This window comes from Gekko japonicus, unplaced genomic scaffold (genome assembly GCF_001447785.1).
Source record: "Gekko japonicus isolate JY-2015 unplaced genomic scaffold, Gekko_japonicus_V1.1 scaffold917, whole genome shotgun sequence".
Lineage (NCBI taxonomy): Eukaryota > Metazoa > Chordata > Lepidosauria > Squamata > Gekkonidae > Gekko > Gekko japonicus.
Window position 1 is genome coordinate 354,801 of NW_015169201.1, and position 20,862 is coordinate 375,662.

Below are 20,862 nucleotides of genomic sequence, written 5' to 3' on the forward strand. Positions count from 1 at the left end.
TCTTTCCTGCCTTGAATCTGCATCTCCTAAATTGGGGAGATGCCAGCACTGTATTTTATTCCTCTCTCTTCCACACCCCTGCATTTAAAGATGGCTCATATTCATTACAAAAACTTCATCTTATTAATGTCATATGTTGCCATAAAAGTCAGAACCCTTACACACACACACACACACAACCACAGAAACAACAAATGCAGTGAGAGCACAAAACTATACTAACAGCTTTTGGGTAGCATTGCCTTCGTTTTGTGGAGCCTGGCCTTCCTGGGACATTGGTTTCTTCTTCGTCGTGCAAATCCAGTTCTTCCTCATATTTTACTGTCTCTTTTCCAACAGGCATCAAGTGGTCATCCAGTTCACCTAAAATGTATCAAATAATGAAATAATAAATCCAGTACAGATTTCTTTACTATGGCTATCAGGTGCCACACTTCCATAACTTTGCTAAAAGATTATTATTTAGATACCAGACTGCAATGCTAAGTTTCTGAAAACAATACCTGCAGCATGTTTACTATGATGCAAGCGTCACTGAGTTCAATGAAACTTATGCACAAGAAAGTGCGTACAGGATTTCAGCTTTGGACAAACACAATGGACAATGGAGTTACCCCACCAGCCAAATTTCAAATACTGAGGATTTTAAAAGCCATCTAATGTAACTGCACCAGCATTCCCACTGTGATTTCCGTGACCACTTGAAATATTCCAGGCAGCTGGTATTTAACAAGTTGTAAGAAGCATTGCTCAACCATACAGATTAGAATACATGTGAAATCATTAATAAGTGATGTAACATAATTATACACAAAGCATTATCAGAACGGTTCCTTCATATTTTCATAGCCAAATAAATAATTTTTGTTTTCAAAGTTACTTACCAATTTTATGCAATTTTTCACAGCAAATAAGCGCCACAACTCTTTCTGCTAATCTTGTACAACTCATTGGAGGACCCTAGAAATTAATTGAAGCAACCCTAAAATTAAGCATACTGCAGTGTTCTAAAACAAAACAACAAATCATACAATTTAATTCAATTAACCTCTTTTGCTTCACTTCTGATTAAGCAAATATTTTCACAAAAGAGAGATCAGTCCCCAAACAGATGACAACAGATGTAACAATAATGAAGACACATTCAAAAATAAGTTAAACCAAGCCCTACAAAGAATATATAAACGCACCCAATGCAGGTTACTGTTTTACAAGAAGGTAAAATCAGCGAGGTACATGACACCTTAAGAGTGTGCCATAACACAACTTTATAATTCAGGGAAAGAATAAGGGTGAACAGAAACACATTTTCCTTTACAGATCTCATGAGCCTCTATGTGAAGAAAGCTGCCAACAGAAACAGGTACCAGAACACAATCCCAACTTTAGTACTTCCTCTGTCACCGGCACAGTACACATCTTCAATTGTTGTTCCTGTCCTGGTAGGAATGGAGAGGAAGAGGTCTTGTGTGGTATTGCAGGACTCCTTTGGGGCCCTAGGGATTTCAGTGTTTAGTACACTGTCAACTAGTGTTCCCTCTAAGCTGAGTTAGTGTGAGCTAGCTCACAGTTTTTTTTAACCTCTGGCTCACATAGTTTTGTCTTAGCTCAGGAAGGATGGCTCCAGAGCAAACTAATTTATGCAGTAGCCAAATCTCTCTCTCACTAATGCCAGTAGCTCACAAAGTAGAATTTTTGCTCACAAGACTCCACAGCTTAGAGGGAGCACTGCTGTCAACTGTGCTCCATGTGACAAATCAAGCTTTGGCTGTGGCAGTGTAAATCACTACTTGGATATGGAAGCTTCTGGAGATCCATGGGATCAGGTCTCATAGAAGCAGCACAGAAAGCCTGCACCTAGCACTGCCATCAGCCTAGTATTGTAAGGCAAGCACCAATGGGAAATTCATATACAAAGGATAAATACAACGAAGCAAATGCAAGTACTTACAACAATAGATGCGCGAAGAGGAGAATTGATAGGCAGATAAAGTGTTGAATAAAATGTGTTATCAGGAAGTTCTCTAGTTTTACACTTAGGAGCCAGATGTGTAAATGGGTCACTGGGCAATCTAGCGCAGTACCTAGTTGATGAAAAATTGGGGGGGTGGGTGGAGAAATAAATTAATCTAAGAATAGTGCTATATGGCTGCTTTACAGAATTAAACTAGGTAGAGGAGGATCCATCCATAAGATTTCTCTCTCTCTCTCAACATTTATGCAACATTTTAAAATCAATGCAGAGTCCCCACAGGGACTGGTAATAATGGGTATAACTCTCCATCAGTCAACTTTGAAAGGAAAGTGGAAGGGCAAGAAGAAGTTTCCTCCTTCTGCTACAACGTCCCAGAATCAGTTTTCCCTCCAACTGAAAGGACCAAGCAGGCCCATGAACCACCATTCCCCGCTAGTTGCTGTCAATAACATTAAACGATTAAAAAACCCCAAACCTTTCTGCACCAATACATTAATAGAGATCAGCTAATAGTTACTGCTATATAGTACTGAGGTGGCAATTAAGACGCTTTATGATAACTCAGCAAAGATATCAAAAAACATACCTATTAATGTGTCCGATAGCGGTGTTGATTGTGACCTTTGGACCACCATCTTCTGGTCTCAAAACATATGGCGGAAAGATATCATCATCATCAACAATGGGTTCATTTTCTGTTTCACTAGTATCTACAGATTTTGAGCATTTGTTCCTTAAGATCTTTTTAAAAAAACAGACAAAACGAAAAGAATTCTATGGCTGCCAAGCAGTACTATAAATAGTATTAATAAGGAGAGCTCAAAGATAATATCCATAACAAACAGCCCAGAGACCAAACTACTTGGCATGCTTTGGCCAGGGCCAGGCTTCCTAGTAGGGTTGCCAGGTCCTACCCTTGCAGCCGGGGGTGGGGCGCTCCCGGGTCCTTTCTGGGATCTTCTGCTGCACATGCAAAGCACACGCGGCGCGATGACAACACCTAGAAGTAATGTCATTGTTTTGCTGACATCTGGGGGTGGCGCTCTAGTTTTTTGCCTTCAAAACCATAGTTTATCCAAAAACTAGAGCGTCAACCCCCAATGTCAGTGACATGATGATTTCACTTCCGGGTGACATCCTTGTTTGGGGATGGGGTTTCCTCCGCCAGCCAGTTGGCTGGCAAGGGATCAAAGCTCTCAAAAGCAAGGGAACCCCCGCTGGGACCTGGGAACCCTATTTCCTAAGAACCAACTAAGATGTTCATATTGAAAAAAAAATACTGACTGGACTGCAAAGATCAAGGTGGCCACCCCTGCCTTTCCAGACTACTACCTTGTCTGTGTAACAAACAAGGTGGTATTGTGGACAATCTTGTGGTTCCCACAGTCTTGGTTTCTCTTTCTTGCTCCAGCCACCATAAACGGCTATTCTTGCTCCAGCCACAGAAGGCTATTCTGACCTAGCCTCTTTCTCCTGCCACTTGTCAAAACCTCATCCTACATTAAGTTTGGATTCTTACCTCACCAGCTCTTTACCACTCTGCTCTAGCCTTTCTTGAGTTCATCATGTTCCTTTTAATAAGCCACTTTCTTGTTTTGAGCACAGAAGGGGACATCATCCCTAGTTCTCCACAGCTTAAGAGTCCCACAAAAGCTTTTCATGAATGACCCAGTCAATTTTTTTTACTACATACCTTCTCAATTGCTTTGTAGGTTTTAAGATCTTCTTCAAAACCTTTAATTTTGTCTGTATCTGCTAACATGATGTAGTTTGAGATAGGTGCCCTGGCTCTTCCTTTGGACTGCACATATGAACGGTATTCTGTGGGCAAATCAAAACGAACCACCAAATTGCATTTTGGTATGTCAACACCCTCTTCTACAATACTAGTTGCAATTAGCAAGTTGGTCTCGTGTGCTCGAAATTTTCTAAGTACCTACAAAAGTAACCAAGAAGATATATTTCTAAGTGCAGTTACAGAAATCATCAGTTTGACAAAAATTGAATAAAGGGTACTTTCAAAAGAAAATAATCAAGTGAAATAAATTTGCTAAATAAATAAACCAGTTCAAAATTCAATGCTCAATAAAAAGAAAATTATAATCATTAAGTGATATCAAAAGACTCTAAAAGCTGGTGCCTTATTTAGCTCTATGTAGCTTTCTTGTATAAGGAATTGATCTTATACCTGACGGTGTCATTTTGTGAAATTCTACACTCACTTTAAAACACTAACAGAGGCCTCCACAAATTCTGAATGTCACTTTAAACTACCATAAGAAGCCATTTATGTAGCACGTCCTATGCTCAAAGTGCTACACCCACACATTGTTACAACAGCTCTGTTAAGGCAGGCCAGGATTGTCCCCATAGTGCAGAGGGGTGTTGATGAAGAGATACAGCGAGTTGCCTGAACACATCTAATGAGTCTGTTGCAAAGATTAAATTTAAACTAGCCAGCTTCCAGATCACTGCTTATTCTCTCAGCCACTATATCAACTTTCACGTCTGAGAATTCTCTTGTCACTGAATTCTTAAGCAAGTCAATATAAAATGACACAGAGTTCTACGATGCATGGCAGTTCTACTGTGGTAACATAAATTTTGTTTGGAGATACCACTGTTAAAAGGATAAACGGAATTATAAATATATTTTGTACTGTTTAAGTGCTACATTATATTTTTAAAAATCTTTACTTTTTAAGCTATTAAGTCACTTCCTTTTTTACAATTCAGGATTTGCATCTAGAACTGCACTTCAGTATACAATATAGAAACCAAGCCAGCATTAAAACGAAGCCAAAATAAACTATTTATAAGATTTTAGCAATCTTTTCTAACATGCCATGTTGAACTAATCTAAAAAATGTACACATTGCTACAAACCTACTGGCTTGCCATAGGTAATGAATGCCTGAAAATATGGCCAAAGAATAGCTATGACATGTGACATATCTCCAAAGTACTCCACAGTGTACTTTCACTGTCTTATTCCTCCATAAAATGTAGCATGCTCCTGCTATGAAAGCTGAGTAGCATTTTTTACCCAAGTCTGCACTAATGCAAACCATGTAGAAATAAATGTGAAATGTATCTGTGGGGGCATTTTGATGGTTTTTTTAAAAAATTATTTACTAACAAGACACAACAAACATATGAATTAAAATTGTACCAAACCTTCAAAAATAGAAACAGGAAATTTACAGTGACTGGAAATATGCTATTACACAGCACTCTAACAAATGGTTGAACTTTAAAGGCAAATATACAGCTTTTTACTCTGAAGTATGTTCAATATAAACTTAAGCTCATAAGCAGTAAAGCAACAATTATCACAGAAGGCACATAAGATTTAGCCCACTTCACAAACACTACAAATGATATGACTGACTGAAACACAACTCTTTATTGGTTATGTTTTAAATGCAAACATACCTAGAAAGTAAAACACATTCCTTCTACTAAGGTTGATCAATACAGAAAAACTTCACCAACAAGTATGCAAGACTCACAAGCCAGGGAATTTCCTGGACTTGGCAAAGGTTTCAAATGCAAGAGAAACACAGCATTTTGGGACAATTATTTTCATTAAAGTTACCTCTTCCTGCTTTCGAAATTCTACTTCCATCTGTTTGCTACGTGGCTGATTCTTTCCAATGCCATGTCCAGTTATAAAATTGCTGCTGATGTAAGCCAGCTCTGGGTCTTGCTTGCCAGCTTCTTTTATCAACCTAAACACAATATATACATTTTAGAAGTCACATGCAGTTGAGCAAATGCTAATGCTAATCATTCATTCTACAATGGAGGTATGACGACTTGCTGTGCGTGTATACTTATGTATGTTTTACAGCGAGACACACATAGCCTTGTCATTCTCTCCTTAAAAACAAATATGATACACACGCGTGCATACATACACAAACATGTATATATTCTTCCAATAGTACTATAACAGTAGTACTATAACTGATACTGACGGGAAAGCATTTTCTCTTAAGCACAGAAGGTATCATTTTAAGTACTGAGTACCAACTCAACGGCAAGTTTTTTTCAGCAAGGACGGACAACAAAAAGAATGGCCTTAACAGACCTGTAGGAGTTATATAATCCACCATACTCTGAAACAAGATTCTGACTCTGACAACCTAGTTAAATTTTTCTCAAAGACTAGAAATCATATATATACTGATGTTCTTGTGCCTCTTCGTGGCCTATGGTTCCAGCAGCCACTACAAGCAACCATGGCTAGCCCTTGCTTCGCCCCACATTACTGGCAAGGAAAGAGCCACTGTCTAGTCACTCTTACATCTGCTGTGCCTCTGAAAGCAAAGAAACTGCTGCACTGATGGTTTTCTTTCCTTGTACTGTTTTGCAGGCAGCTGATTTTCCCTCTCAACTGCCACTGCCAAAATACATATTCTCACATGGTTTGCTGCTGGATAGTGAATGAGATGGCTAATCCTAAAGTTCTAAGAAGTGTTTTACAAGAGACAATTACCGGACTTGAAAATATTAAATGACAAGATTTCATCTTGTCTACTGTACAGTTCTCTGCTTCTTGTCTTCTAGGATAATGTTCAGTCCAAGAAAGTGTGAGCCGTACCCCCCCACCGGAATACGGAATTTAGTATAATACTTCCTATACTTCCTATAGCCTCCTTTCATTCCCAATTTCTATAAAGTCTGATACAGTGAATAATTATATAGAAACAGAAATTCTTTCAGGACCTGTATTCATTGTCATACAAATGCAATTATCCAAAAGCCATAGTTCACAGTTAAGTTTTAAAAGCCAAGAGCAATAATAATAACAATATCTTTGGTTTCTCGGTGTCTGATACAAGAGGGTTATCAATACACACAAGCATCACCCCACAGAGATTTTAAAAACACAATAGCACGTTGTTTTTATCTATAAATTGTACAAATATCTACTATCTTTTCCTTCCTATTTTTATCCTGAACCTTTCACTAATGAGGTCCATTCAGAACCAATCAAATCCTGATAACAGCATATTTCACATAATTTAGCTGCCATAGTCTTACCACCCTAGGATATACCAAAGTAATATCGAAGTCAATCCAACTACCCTCAAAGGAGAAAGAGCCATTTAATCTGAAGGAATACTCCTTACATTGGAGGAAAATTTCAAACTTGAGCCAAAAGAAAAGGTGGGGTATAAATATTTTAATAAATAAACTTTGCTCAGTGGAGTGGCAGGCAAGTGTAGGATCCTCCCTACTGTATTATCAAATAACTGATTCTATAATGCCTATTCTCTATATTGTGGATATTATTTTCCTCCTTCCATCAAATGTGCTGATATAGATTTGCAACAACAACAACAACAAAAGTCCGAGAGAATAGATTGTTTGGACATAATCCCTGAACAATTTAATCCAGATGAGAATATTTTTTTGTAACAAACATTTAATTAATACTTTCATTTAATTTTACCTGTTTAGAACAACTGCTGTGTATCTTCTTTCCACAAAAATTATTCCACACAGAATATTAGTAAAGGGAGAAGGGAAGTTAGTCTCTGTTTTCTCTTTCTCCTCAATCTCTTCATCTTCATCCTCATCTTCAGAATCACTCCAAGACACATAATTATCCTGATTCCTATTATTATACCACTCAACACTTTCAAACTGCTGCCGTTCATAGGGTTTATATTTACGCAAGATTTCAAGCAGTTTTATGACTTTTGGGGTTACAAATTTCAGGTCAAGTGAGGCAGGCGAGAAGTGCTCTTCACAGAGTGCATGGATTTTCCTTAGGAAAGTGTCTGTAAACAATAAAAATTTCCGGTGCAGCTCCTCTTGCTCGTGTTTAATGTACTTCTGCAGCTCTCTCACCATCATTCCAGCTACTTTATCTGCACACCAAGGTCCCAGAACAAGCAACACTGCTCGGCAGTCAGACAGTATCTGCAAACAAAATGTAATTGGTCAGTTTGGCACAGCACAGTGATGCACACAGCTTCTATAGGGCCACCTCAACCAGTATATAAGGAAAACAACGATTCTAAAAGCACAAAGTATTCCATTTCTTTGTAGATAAACTAAGGATCAAGGCAGGGTTTACTATTCTCCACACACTTCATTTTAGGAGCAACCATACACAACATAACATCCCCAAAGACTGGCTATAATGGTATAATTTAAATTTGAATTGCATCTACACTTGATCATGGTTAAAGAAATCCATATGGCCATATAACCGAGCATGTGGAAAGATTTGAATGCTGATATTTCAGTCTAGAACAAGGCAAAGCTTGATATGCATCTGTCACAGATACTGTGCCAAAGGCATCCCTTTTATAAAAATACAGCAGTTCCATGAAAACACCAGTTGTTAAATCGTGTTGATCATGAAAGAGCAAGAGTCCAGTAGCACCTTAAAGACTACCAAAATTTGTGGCAGGCTTTCGTGAGTCATTGCGCCCTTCTTCAGTATCTAATTTAACATCTGCCTTCTTAAGGCATGTTTCTTTTTTGTTGCTGTTACTTTTATCGAACTTCAACAAACTTCTATTTTTATAGTTTAATAAGTAATTAATCTTGTTGGAACACCACTAAGTGAAGCAGCCAAAAGTATCAATACACTCAGGGAATGACCTAAAAACATTATTCACACATTCTTTTCAAATAACACAAATATTAAATGCAGACAGAACATTGCTCCATGACCTTGAGTACTAAATTAATCACAGTTTTCCTAGTCTGCTTGCTAAACTAAGAAGGTGTTGTCAATTTCTGTATTACAGTCTTTGCTCATTTGTTATCCTATCTTTCAGATACTATAACATAAATTTCGGATTAGGCAAACAAAAAGACAGATTCTGTGACATGCAAAGACATGGTCCAGAGGGGATAACTGAGGAAACAGGTGTGTGGCTGCAATGACTCTAGAACCACGTCAGGAGTGCTCAGCTATCTATTATCTGAAGCACAAATCCTGACTTCAATACTTTTTAATCATTTCAAGTCTCGGCTACGCAAGTCAGAGAACTTACTCCAATTTTTCAAACTGACTAGCTACTAATAGGTACAAACTGTCATGTAGTGTGAAAGGAAAACTTAATAGTATTTCTCAGTGGAAGGCTTTCTATAAGGCCTGGCTGAGAAGGATACTGGGAAAAAAATCAAACCTCTTTAAACAGAACTAGAAGTAAACTACAGTTAAGCAAAATGATCAGCAAGTATCCTTACCTGTTTAGAAATTAAGGTAGAATCTCTCTCTCTACAATGTATAGGTATGTTGCAATCATTCAAAAAGCTGAGTGCGTCATCCAGCTCAGTTAACAGCCTTTCATAGAGACCACTTTTGTCAGTATATGGTCCACAATCTACTACAATCTCACATGGCTGAGAAGTATACCTTTAGGGTGAAAAGCAAACATTTTTGTCAACTGTTGTGTTTAATGGCTGATGTGTATATTAAGGCATTAAAAAACAGCAGCCATGGGGGGAGTGGTTACCTACATGGTCTGCAAAGAAAGATAAGGAGGCAACTTAATTTTATATTATCAAAATGTATTTAACACATCAATTTTTTGTAAATGAGTTGAATCCTTCTGGATCAGAAAGCTCCCCTGCCCCAAAATTTTTTTTATAAATGGCAGCAAATATAAATGCCCTTCAAGTTTATCGAAACGTACCTGTCTAAGACCACTAGATCAGTTGCTGTTTCAGCACTGCTCTTTAGAATTTTCTCCAGTTTCTGTATCTTTTCTTCTAACTCTGCTGGATCACATTTCCCATTTAAAATGGAGGCTGTTAATCCCAAAATTCGAGGGCATGATGGAGAACTCTCACAAAGCTGAAATATAAACCAAATGACTCTTAAGGGTGTTATTTTTGCTCCTGCATTGGGACACCACCCAGTGCTGGGGAAGAAAAAAAGTGGAGTGGAATGGAGACCTGCTCCATCATAGTATCGAACTGAGGGGGTTTGGGATACTTACACCGTGTAATCCTGAACAGAATTAAACCCTTCTAAACCCATTAGTTTTAATTGACTTAGAATGATGTAAATCTTTTTGGAGATGCAAGTGTGATTGACTCAGAAAAAGTCCGTGTCTGACTTTCTAGCCCCAGGGCAGGTACAGAGACATGGACTAATGACACCCTTTTAACTGGGTGGGTGCATCAAGCTAGGATACTGTTGCCATTGCCTCCATCAAGGGGAAGAGTGTGTGTCATATGTATTTGTCACATTTTTATCCCATCCTTCTTCTAGTGTTTATAAATAAATAAATAAATTCTAGTGGCTCAGAGTGGCCTATATTATTTCCTCTTCTCCATTTTATCCTCACAGTGACCCCGTAAAGGAGGCTAAGAGCAATTGACCCACTGTCATACTTTGCAGAGTGGGGATTTGAATCCATGACTCCCAAACCCTAGTCTGACACTCTTGACTGCTACACCACAGTAGCTCATACTGGACTTTAGTAGACCCTAATGCTAGCAACAGACCCTGGTACAGAAGCAATATGGACCTACCAGATTATTTCTTAACCAGAATCAATGATGTTTTTACGTTGATGCGCCTTAACATGATGTAGGTATACACACCAATATCCCAATGTCTTAGCTTATAAGACTTTCAATTAGCAACATATAAAATATCCTAATTTCTCAATACACTTACAGTCCAATAGGTCAACCAAAGCCGAGGCGGTTTGTCTAACGTGGTTGGAACAATAGGTTAATTTAGACAACAAAAAACTATTAGCTTTAGAAGGACATGATTGCAGGTTTGGGTGGCATGCTTACTTATGGTATGAAAAGAGTAAAATGGATAAATTTTTTAAACATCACTTTGTAAGAAGATCTCTTTTCGGAGTATGGATGAGATATAAAAGATTTTTTTATGAAGCAAGACCACTTTGGATTGTACCAGCAGAAGTTATTACACAGTACACGAGACAGAGAGGAGAAGAATTGTTGCCATACAGAGACTTGATTAAAAAGGAAGGGTCAGAATGGGTAATGAAGGAGCAGGACGAGATTCATTTTAAGTATGTTTGGCTAGGTTATTTACAAATTCGAGATCTGTTTAGAGCAGACAAGAAAAAATATGGTTTTAGAGAAGAGAAAAAATGAAATTGAATCTGTGTGGGAGAGTAGAGGGAAAAAAATGACTTCTAACATGTATAAAATTTTGTTAAAATGGTATACGGAGGATGAGACGGTAAAAGAACAAATGCTTTAGTGGGCTGTTAATATGAATAAGGAGGTAACTATGACATCTTGGGAATATTTGTGGAAAAATTCTATTAAGATATCAACATGTACTAATGTTAAGGAAAACTGTTATAAAATGATGTATAGATGGTATATGACACCAAAGAAAATTGCAAACATGAATCAAAATATGTCAAATAAGTGTTGGAAATGTAAGAAACATGAGGGCTCATTTTACCATATGTGATGGACATGTGAAAAAGCGATAGATTTCTGGTCAAAAGTTCATAGTGAATTGCAAAAAATATTTAAATGTACATTTAAAAAAGAACCAGAGATTTTATTGCTAGGATTGAAGTTGGAAGAGTTAAATGTAAAAAAAAGACTATGTTTTGGTACCTGATAACGACTGCAAGAATGGTTTATGCACAATGTTGGAAGCAAGAGAAAACACCTGAGATCACAGAATGGTTACAAAAAGTCTTATTTATGGCAGAAATTGACAAAATAACAAGCTGAATAATAAAGAAGATCAAGAGTTTTTTGACGAATTGAATGATTTTAAGGACTATTTAGAGAGCAACTGGGATGTGAAACAAAACTTATTGTATTTAGAACAATATTGATAGAAATGTTATCTTGTAATTGAAATTAGAAATGTGAAACTAAGATAAGTATGTAAAGGGAAGTAGGGTGGAGCACTGCGGGAAGCCACAAGTAGGGGAGGGAGGGAAGGGAAACATGGGTATTTGTCAAGTGAAAGTAAATGTTAAATGTGTTATTATATCCAAAAATAAAAAGTTTTGAACAACAACAACAAAAAAAAGCAAAGCAACTAGAAAAACTAACCTGGCAAATTGTAATTAGTTTAATAAAAGTTTAAAATAAGCAATTCACTTTTTTTTTAAACACACTAATAATGGAATTTAGAACAAGGTAACTAAATAACTCAGCAAAGTCAATCCTAAAAGAAATCAACCCTGACTGTTCCCTGGACGGCCAGATACTGAAGCAGAAGCTCAAATACTTTGGCCACCAAATGAGAAGGGAGCACTCACTGGAGAAGACCCTGATGCTGGGAAAGATTGAAGGTCAAAGAAGAAGGGGACGGCAAAGGATGAGATGGTTAGACAGTGTCATCGATGCAACGAACATGAAATTAAGCAAACTCCGGAGCACGACGGAAGACAGGAGGGCCTAGCGTGATGTGGCCCATGGGGTCGCAAAGAGTCGGACGTGACTGTGCGACTGAACAACAACAACTAAATAACTACTTTAATTGTCACATTCAGGTATATCATGGAACATAACACACACTCAGTGGACCAACTACAGATTCTCCCAAACAGGCCAGATAGCACAGCTTGAGGAGATGACAGAATACCAAGGCTGGATTACCAGGCAAGAGAAGATACCCCAAATGCAGATTTTTTTTTTAAAAAAAGAGGGGAAATTGGTTGAGCAGAGTGCAGCGATCTGGCTACAGAGAGTGCTGAGCTAAGTTAGGAGAAAAGATTGGATTTATAGGAAATATTGAACCTCTGGCAGCAATACATAAAAGTAACGATCGTTTTTGTTCTTAGCAAAAAAAAGTGATGCTGGTCTTGTAGAAATCTTAATGCAGCAGTTCTGCATTGTAGAAGGTCAGGCCAGGCAACCTACACAGCTTAAGGCAGCTCCATGTACCCACTGAATACTTCCAAGCAAGTGACATAATGCTCTACAAAAGGGCTATGCGGAGTCGACTAAAGTCCTAGTTTTATTGTACAATGTCATGCAACAATTAGTCCCTAATTTTTTTAACACACAGTGCCAGGAAGAGAGTCACAGTAATTTCTCTGCCCACTCACCCATTTGACAGTTCCATACGGAGCTGCCAACACTTAATACAGCACCTAATGCCAGACACTCTTAATGGAAAGAGCATTAGCAGATTCTGCCTCCAGCAGCCACTACAAGTGGCGACAACTGAACAGTATTTCCAGGCACAGTTGGTGTCTACAAGACGCTTTGTACACTGGTTTCCCAAGCCACTAATGCCTGCACAGGCTCTATTCCTTTTTGCATTCACTCCCAGCAGCATTTGCTTCCCTCACATCATATTTCCCATCTTACTTCCCATCCTTAGTCAAAGGAAGAATGACTGTTTCCTTGGAGGAATGAACTGCTGCTAGAATAAGAGAAAACTCAGAGGAGTGAACCACACTTTCAGCACTAGCCTGGGAGCACAGGGCAAATTTATAAGAAAGCATATTCTCCAGATCTGGCCCCCTGCAGTGACTCCTAGCATGCCACCTTTTATCAGGGACTAACAAGGGAAGAAGGGGGCTTGATTATATGCAAGTCCACAATGAATGGGGCCAGCCCCCCAAAATGATTCAGAAACAAATGCCAAGCTAACTGAAGTGTTAGAGCACATAACTTAAGTCCCTCAGTTCGACTTGCGATCTTTATGGTAGGAGTGAAAAGTCAGGAGATAGGATACAGACCCAACCTACCTTCATAATTTCTCGATAAGGGTGATTCTGGATTGCAAGATGGCACTCATCAAAAATAAGAAGATTAATGTTTGACAGGGATAAATGTTCATTTTTTAAAACATTCAAAGCTACATGACAGGTCATCACCAGAACCTGAAAGATGAACAGAAGCAAGCATTTTAAAAGGTTATTAGTACAGTGAGAAAGGGTCAATAGTAAGTCTAACTTTTGTTCAATATATGCAAATTTAAGATACAAGAATTTGATCTATCACTTGAAAAGTACACCGCAATAACTCCATCAGCAGGCCGCTGCTGAGATTACAATTTAATGCAAATTCCACCTAGTCTAAGGGCCAAACTAAAGCATTATTAAAATAATGGAAGTCCTATTGTAAAGTGTTTGCTTAGCTCCTGACCCATTGCCCATAATGTCTAGTAAAACTTAACTTTATTCATTATGTATTCCCTGAGCCCACCAGCCAAGGAGGTGGAGTTTTTGGAGATTCCTAGAGCAAAGTGATGTCACCTCCCATTTTTACCCAGTAGTAACTTAATGCCATTTGCCAACAGCATCTTCCATGTCGCCGTTCCCCTGGGTCCCACCAATTGCCAGCTACTACCTACCATGCACATTTTTTAGTCACACAGAAACTTTCATGCTATCTTTCCCCTCATTCAAGCATTACCAAAGCATTTTGAATGTACAGAGCAGTTCCTAATAACGGCCCCGGTCACACGGGCAGGAAACTGCAGAGGAGAAGCGTGGCTGTTTGCCCTGGGGCAAACTACTGCGCAGTTACGTGATCAGACCTCCTGTGGAGGTACCGTGGAGGTTCCATGGCAAGGGAGAGGTGCCGATCACAGGACAAGCCGGCGCACAACGAAGAAGCGCGCGCCGCGGCAAACTGTTTTTTATTTTTGTGTACATGACAAATGCGCATGCTCCGTTGGGTGCGCATGCGCATCCACAGAGACTTCGACAAAAAAAACACACCTTATTTGCAAGGGGACATGGGTGGGCGCCGGATGCCACCGGAAACGCGATCAGACGCCCGCCCTTGCCCCGCAGTTTCCGGAAACTAGTACCTCCAAGGTACTAGTTTTTTGCCACGCAGTTTCGGCTGGAAGCCTCGGTTGAGCCACGGGAGTGCTACGCTTCCCAGATGTGGGGGTGAGATCGCGCCCGGAAACTCCGGCTGTTTTCCGTCTCACTTGTGTGGCTTCTGTTACGTGTGACCGCAGCCCCTCATCATCGTCAGGCAGCAATTTTGCAGTGTGACGTACATCCAGCAGTGACGAACAGAGCTGGGACTATATTTCATTTAATGTGGAAGGAACTGTGTCTGATGCTACCCCTGGTTTTCCCCCAGACACAACCCTTCTCTGCCCAGCTTTGACTTCTGTAGCACAGCTGCACTATTACAAGTGATCTGTTCCTCTAATACAGCACCACATAGCTGCCTTAATACAGCACTCCTTGCGCCTGTTTTTTGCAATGATCCATTGGAATGGGTCTCTTTTTTGCCATTCTATATTTACCTTGCACTGATAAAAGGAAAGTTTTCCCAGATACTACTGAACTTGAAAACTAAGATTCTAAAGAAACACAACCACATTTCTGACATCAGATACTGCGATTGCTTCTCCAGATAAATGTATTCCTGCTACTCGAATTAAAACAAACACCTTGGAGCATGAACTACTAGTGATTATCAAAAGTAAAAGCAAATAGAACAAAATCAATGGACAACTCCAATAGGGGAGAAAACATATTTCGTAGTGATTTTAGTTCCAGGACCCAGGGAAAATACTACTTAAGGAGCAACAGAACAGTATAATTTGGCAACAGCTAATTTTCATTCAAACAGTGTGGTGTGTGTGTCAGAAGCCGCATCTGATGTCAATGTAGCCTCAGTGTTACCTTACTGCACCCCCTGAGCACAGGAAAGCTGCTATACAAAACAACATTATTTAAGCTCTTTTTGCACACTTTGGTTCTTCCACATGCTTTTCTGGAGCCATAGTGTTACCTATTTCCTGGAAATCAGAACAACTTAAAACTTTGGCACTGGTTTATTTTACAGACACTTATGGTAATAATTATGAAGAGACCTGATTTTTCATACCTGGTATTTAGCAAATTCTTGGTTCCATTTCTCTTTTGTCCAAGATTCAGTTATTTCTAAATTCGAATACTCTCCCACCTTGAGATCGGAATGAGTTCTAACAGTTGACACTTGCTGAGCCACTTGATTTGCTTGAAAGAAGAGGCAGAGTTTCAGCAATACAATAACTTGAATTGTCAGGCTGACACGCTAAATATAATAACCTTAACTAAAATAGTATGCAGAATAAAGTATCATGGCAAGTTGTTCAGTTCTGATTTGCTTCTTGAATACATACATCATTAAGTAGGTATAGGTGTAAACAACAAGCATTTACTTCACTCAGATATGAAAGAGACATAGCCCCATACGTAACTTGAAGTCATCTTAACAGATAGCAAAACATGGGCTTTTATTGGCAAAATTAGTTAGGAAAAACAAATTATCAAAATTAGTTATCATTTTCCTGGGAAAGTAATACGGCCCCAAATTTTATACAAGAATTGAGCATTTTTCATAAAAGGTTACATTACTTGCTTACCAGAGTTGACCAAAAATACTGTTCTCCTTCCATTTTTGTTGAAGTCTCCCCTGATCTGATAGGACAGTTCTTTAATGAGTAGTACTGCAATAAAAGTCTTCCCTGAGCCAGTGTTTAAACAGACTATTGTGTTATGATCCAGAGCTGCTTCCAGCAGTTCAACCTGTATCAGCAAATAACACATTTTAAAATTAATGCTTATTTTAAAAATCCCTAAAAATGTTACTGAGAGAGACTTCCAATGAATCAATAAAATATCATCAAAGCCACAGATGTCACTCAGGTCAATGAGGTCCAAAAAAGGTGCCTTGTTTTGTTTAGAAACACTTTCAAAGGACCAATTAGCCCTCATGAAGCAACGTACTAGAATAATTCCTGCAAGTATTGATGCAGCTCTAATATTACAGTGGATTATCGTGTAGTTTTCCAAGGGATGATCCTGCAAGCAGGATCTCTGTCCCCAGAAAATCTATTATCATAATAACTTTTTTCACATGAATGAGCTCAAACGACCGATGTTTTGAAGAGAAACAATGTGAGCAGCAAACATTCTGCCACAATCATCCCTACAAGTATTATTATTCAGAGCTTTGCAGCAGGAGAAGTTAGGAAAACTGAAATTGCACAAGTGACATTCTAATCTGCCCAAACCACTTGAAAACGCAGAGTAGTGTGCCAGAAGTTCAGAAGTACTGAATGTTTTGCTTGGAGTTATACTCTGTGGGGTCAAGCATTATGATTATAAGCCCAATAGTCAAAACCTTCTGCTATATTTGTAACATGACAATCTCATCACAGCTCTGGTAAGATATTTCACTAGTCTAAAGCCAACTTTTGTCAACTTCAGCAACAGCTGGTGATGACAAATGCCTCTGGAATTTGCACAGGAATGAGCCACGGTGAAGAGATACTCTAAAAGAAATAACATGGTTAAAATATGGATACCAGCCTCCAATGGCCCGTCTCCAATAAGCAGTTAGGTTTAATTTTGCTGTATAGATGACAAATATTAGTACTGTTTCTAGTACCTGATATTTTCTTGGCGTGTATATGTTATCATGAATTGCTTCTTGTTGCCACGGCAGTCCAAAGAAAGGACCCATTGGCGAGGAAGCAGGGGTCATGAGCTGTAGTCCTGCCATGCTGAGGGACTGCAAAGCAGGGCTTTTCATTCATTCATCCAGTGTTTCTGTCATTGCATTTTTGTTCCAGCACAGCTTACTGTAAGGGGGGGGGGGAAGAGTATTAACACAATATACAAACCAAAAAGTTGTTTATTCATATCTGTAGAACAAAACAAAAATATTTAACCTGGTTAAGGGATTCTGGGGTCACAGCCTCTCCTCAGCCCACCTTCTTCCCTCTAGAATGTGAATTCTCATAGCCTGTCTCTCACTAACCTTAACAGGTTTCATACTACAGTTAAAATGGAACCCTCATTAGCACTAACAATGGTTAATGGCAACATGACTCTTAATCTAGTAGGGGAAATTCATGGTTGAGGAAGAAATGCGGAAAAGGACCTTGTGATCAAGCAGACACCGCCCCCCACCAATAGCCATGTTTAGAGACCAGGTTGCATTATACCAGCACTGACAAATAACAGTACTATTTCCAACTATTATGCCACAAACATATTCACTGCAAGCCTGTTTATGAAGTCTAATGCTCTGGCTTTTTTTAAAAAAACTCCGAAACAAACCAATTCAGCAAATAATTAACCATAAAATAATTATGCCTATAAACCAAAATGTCGATATTGGTTCATAGCTTTTCCAATAAGAATGAAAAAACTACAGCTCTACATAATACTGTACTATTAGTAGCATGTAGAAAGTACAGAGATATGGATTCACACAAAGCATCTTAATAAATTTGCATTGGCACTTATGTTCAACTAGGTTGTAAAAAGGTTCACGTATTATATGAAGGCAAGAGCATCTGATGAGTGGAACTTCTGTCAGCTTTGTCCATTATCAATCTGCTGACTGATGAAAGAGAATAGCGGCTTGGTACTGCTTTTAGAACTATGGTCAAGGTGAGAAGGAGCCCTGTCTCTAGGGATGTAAATTTTATTTTAAAACATAAGCTTTTGAGCATTTACAGCTCACATTCTGTCTAGCCTATGTACCCATTCTTATATATTAATAGCTGGGTAAATCGTTTTGGTTTTTTTAAGAAAAATGAACATGTTTACATGATTTTGTGTGCAGATGATCGTATGCATAATCTGCAAAGGTTACCCTTTGCCAGTTTCCCAAGCCTTGGAAAACACTGTGCATTAACTTTCCACCACTCTTAACCAAATTCTAGTGAAGGGCAAAGTTCCCTGAAATGCTTTTCCAGCTCATTTCCTTCTGTGTCCTGCTCACTCTCCTTTTTGTTGTAATCTTAAGAGCATCACCATAGAGCTCTTCTGAACTGGATGCAATTTGTTTTTGATCCTGGCTCTGTCAGTTTGAGCTTCTTGGTTCAACACAGGAGAGTTGCAGAAGCTTTAATTTAGCAATGATCTAGGTAACGTGTGAAAGGAACCACATATTTTTGTGGCATGGATTTAACAGGGAGCCAGTAAGTGCAGGTTTGGAAGCTCTGGCAGAATTGCTGGGCTTCATGGGATGCTCCACAGACTGATGAAAAGACACCTGGCAAATCAGCAATTTCCCCACTTCTGTTGCTTCTGAGGTAAGGCTGGAGAACGACCTTAGGCACTTACCGTGAAGGGTCCTTCTCCTCTGAGGTTAGGAGGACATCTCCATGGGTTATTCCCATCATTCCTTTAGGGAGGAAGGAAATACTTTTTTCTCCTTCCTGTTGGCACCTTGGGAATAGCCCTGCCCCTCAGTTCTGGGACTCCGTAAGTAGTGAGTATCAACTAAGGCTAACTCCCCTGCGCCAAGCAGGTAAACTTCCAACATTAATGACAGAACAAGGAAGAGGAAGAGGAAGAGGAAGAAGAGGAAGAAGAGGAAGAAGAGGAAGAAGAGGAAGAAGAGGAAGAAGAAGAAGAAGAAGAAGAAGAAGAAGAAGAAGAAGAAGAAGAAGAAAACAGCACAGAGAAACACAGGCAAAAGGACGATGATGAAAGTGGGAGGGCCGAGATGTCCTCCTAACCTCAGAGGAGAAGGACCCTTCATGGTAAGTGTCAAAGATCGTTCTCCCATTGAGGTGGAGGACATCTCCATGGGACCTACAAAAGCAGTGTCCCTTAAATGGGTGGGTCATCATCGTCAGCCGAAGGGAGAATGTGAAGGACTCTTCTTCCGAATGCTGCGTCAGCTGACGCGGTTGTATATAGCTTGTAGTGACGAATGAAGGTAGATACCGACGTCCAAGTAGCGGCCTTGCAGACCTTCTCGACTGAAGCTCAATTCGTGAATGCCACATTGGTTGCCATGATCCCTTTGGGAATTTCCATTCCCGACGCCTTGTAGGCCTCCATGATGCATGATCTAAGGACTGCGCTGATGGAAGCCGTTGACATACGATTTCCGTATGTGGAAAAGAGATGTTGATGAACATGAAGTCCGTTTTTCATAGAGATTCAGTGCGCACGATGTAAATCTTTAATGCCCGTCTGACATCAAGGGTATGCCATAGCCTTTCTCTGGGATGCTTTGGCTTTGGACAGAAAGTAGGTAAATAGATCTCTTGAGCACATGATGAAAAGCGGAAGAAACCTTTGGCTGAAAGGTGGGATCAGTCCTAAGAACCACTTTATCTTTGTGGAAGACGCAGAGCGTGGCCTTTACCGATAGAGCACCCAGCTCTGAGACCCACTGTGCTGGGGTTATCGCCACCAGGAATAACGTCTTCATCCGGAGCCACTTCATTCCGACTTCCCTGAGAGGTTCGAATGGCGCTTTGGTAAGGGCTGTCAAAACCGTGTGTAGCCTCCAGGTTGGGAACCTGTGTATCTGAGGAGGCGACTTGGCTGTTGCCCCTTGTAGAAACAGCTGTATGTGGGGGTGCTTGGTCATCCTGTATCCTCCTACACGAGGAAGGACGGTCGATAATGCCACCACTTGCCGTCGTAAGGTGGCTGCCTTCAAGCCGGAATCCAAACCGTCTTGTAAAAAGGAAAGGACGTCCGCCGTTGTAGGAGACAGAGGAGCCAGCTTCTTCCTCCTAGTCCACCGCACAAATGCCTTCCAAGTGGTATTATAAATGCGAATGGTGGACTGCCTTCTTGAGGCCATAAGGGTTGCCAAAACCTTGTCCGGGTAGCCTAGCTGAGAGAAACATTGCCGTTCAACCTCCACGCGGTCAAGGACAGCCAGTCGGGATGCGGGTACCAGATGGGGCCCTGTAGGAGCATGTCTGGGGACTGCGGTAAGGTCAGAGGTGGAGCCACGGCTATCTCCTTCAGGAGTGAAAACCATGGACGACGTGCCCTCAGGGGAGCTATGAAGATCACCTCTGCCATCTCCTCCCTGATCTTCCTGATGGTCCTGGGGATCAGTGGAAATGGTGGAAACACATACCAGACCCCCTGGGGCCACGGAGAAGTCAGTGTGTCGGTCACCTCCGCTGCTGGATGGGAGTACCTCGTGAAGAACCGAGG

The 20,862-nt window shown here is 39.9% G+C and overlaps 1 protein-coding gene across 1 annotated transcript in view; it reads right to left on the minus strand.

The window, feature by feature from the left end:
* Positions 1-20,862, minus strand: part of DICER1 (dicer 1, ribonuclease type III) — a 48,552-nt gene that overhangs the window by 22,082 nt on the left and 5,608 nt on the right. The window contains exons 2-14 of the mRNA XM_015416341.1: positions 17,327-17,519; positions 16,299-16,461; positions 15,779-15,909; positions 13,669-13,803; positions 9,643-9,803; positions 9,194-9,362; positions 7,437-7,909; positions 5,574-5,706; positions 3,669-3,911; positions 2,562-2,716; positions 1,952-2,084; positions 885-960; positions 224-363 (exon numbers count right to left, since the gene is read on the minus strand). Coding sequence (XP_015271827.1) covers positions 224-363; positions 885-960; positions 1,952-2,084; positions 2,562-2,716; positions 3,669-3,911; positions 5,574-5,706; positions 7,437-7,909; positions 9,194-9,362; positions 9,643-9,803; positions 13,669-13,803; positions 15,779-15,909; positions 16,299-16,461; positions 17,327-17,470 — 2,256 coding nt within the window. The 5' untranslated portion in view covers positions 17,471-17,519. The remainder of the gene's footprint in view (positions 1-223; positions 364-884; positions 961-1,951; positions 2,085-2,561; positions 2,717-3,668; positions 3,912-5,573; positions 5,707-7,436; positions 7,910-9,193; positions 9,363-9,642; positions 9,804-13,668; positions 13,804-15,778; positions 15,910-16,298; positions 16,462-17,326; positions 17,520-20,862) is intronic.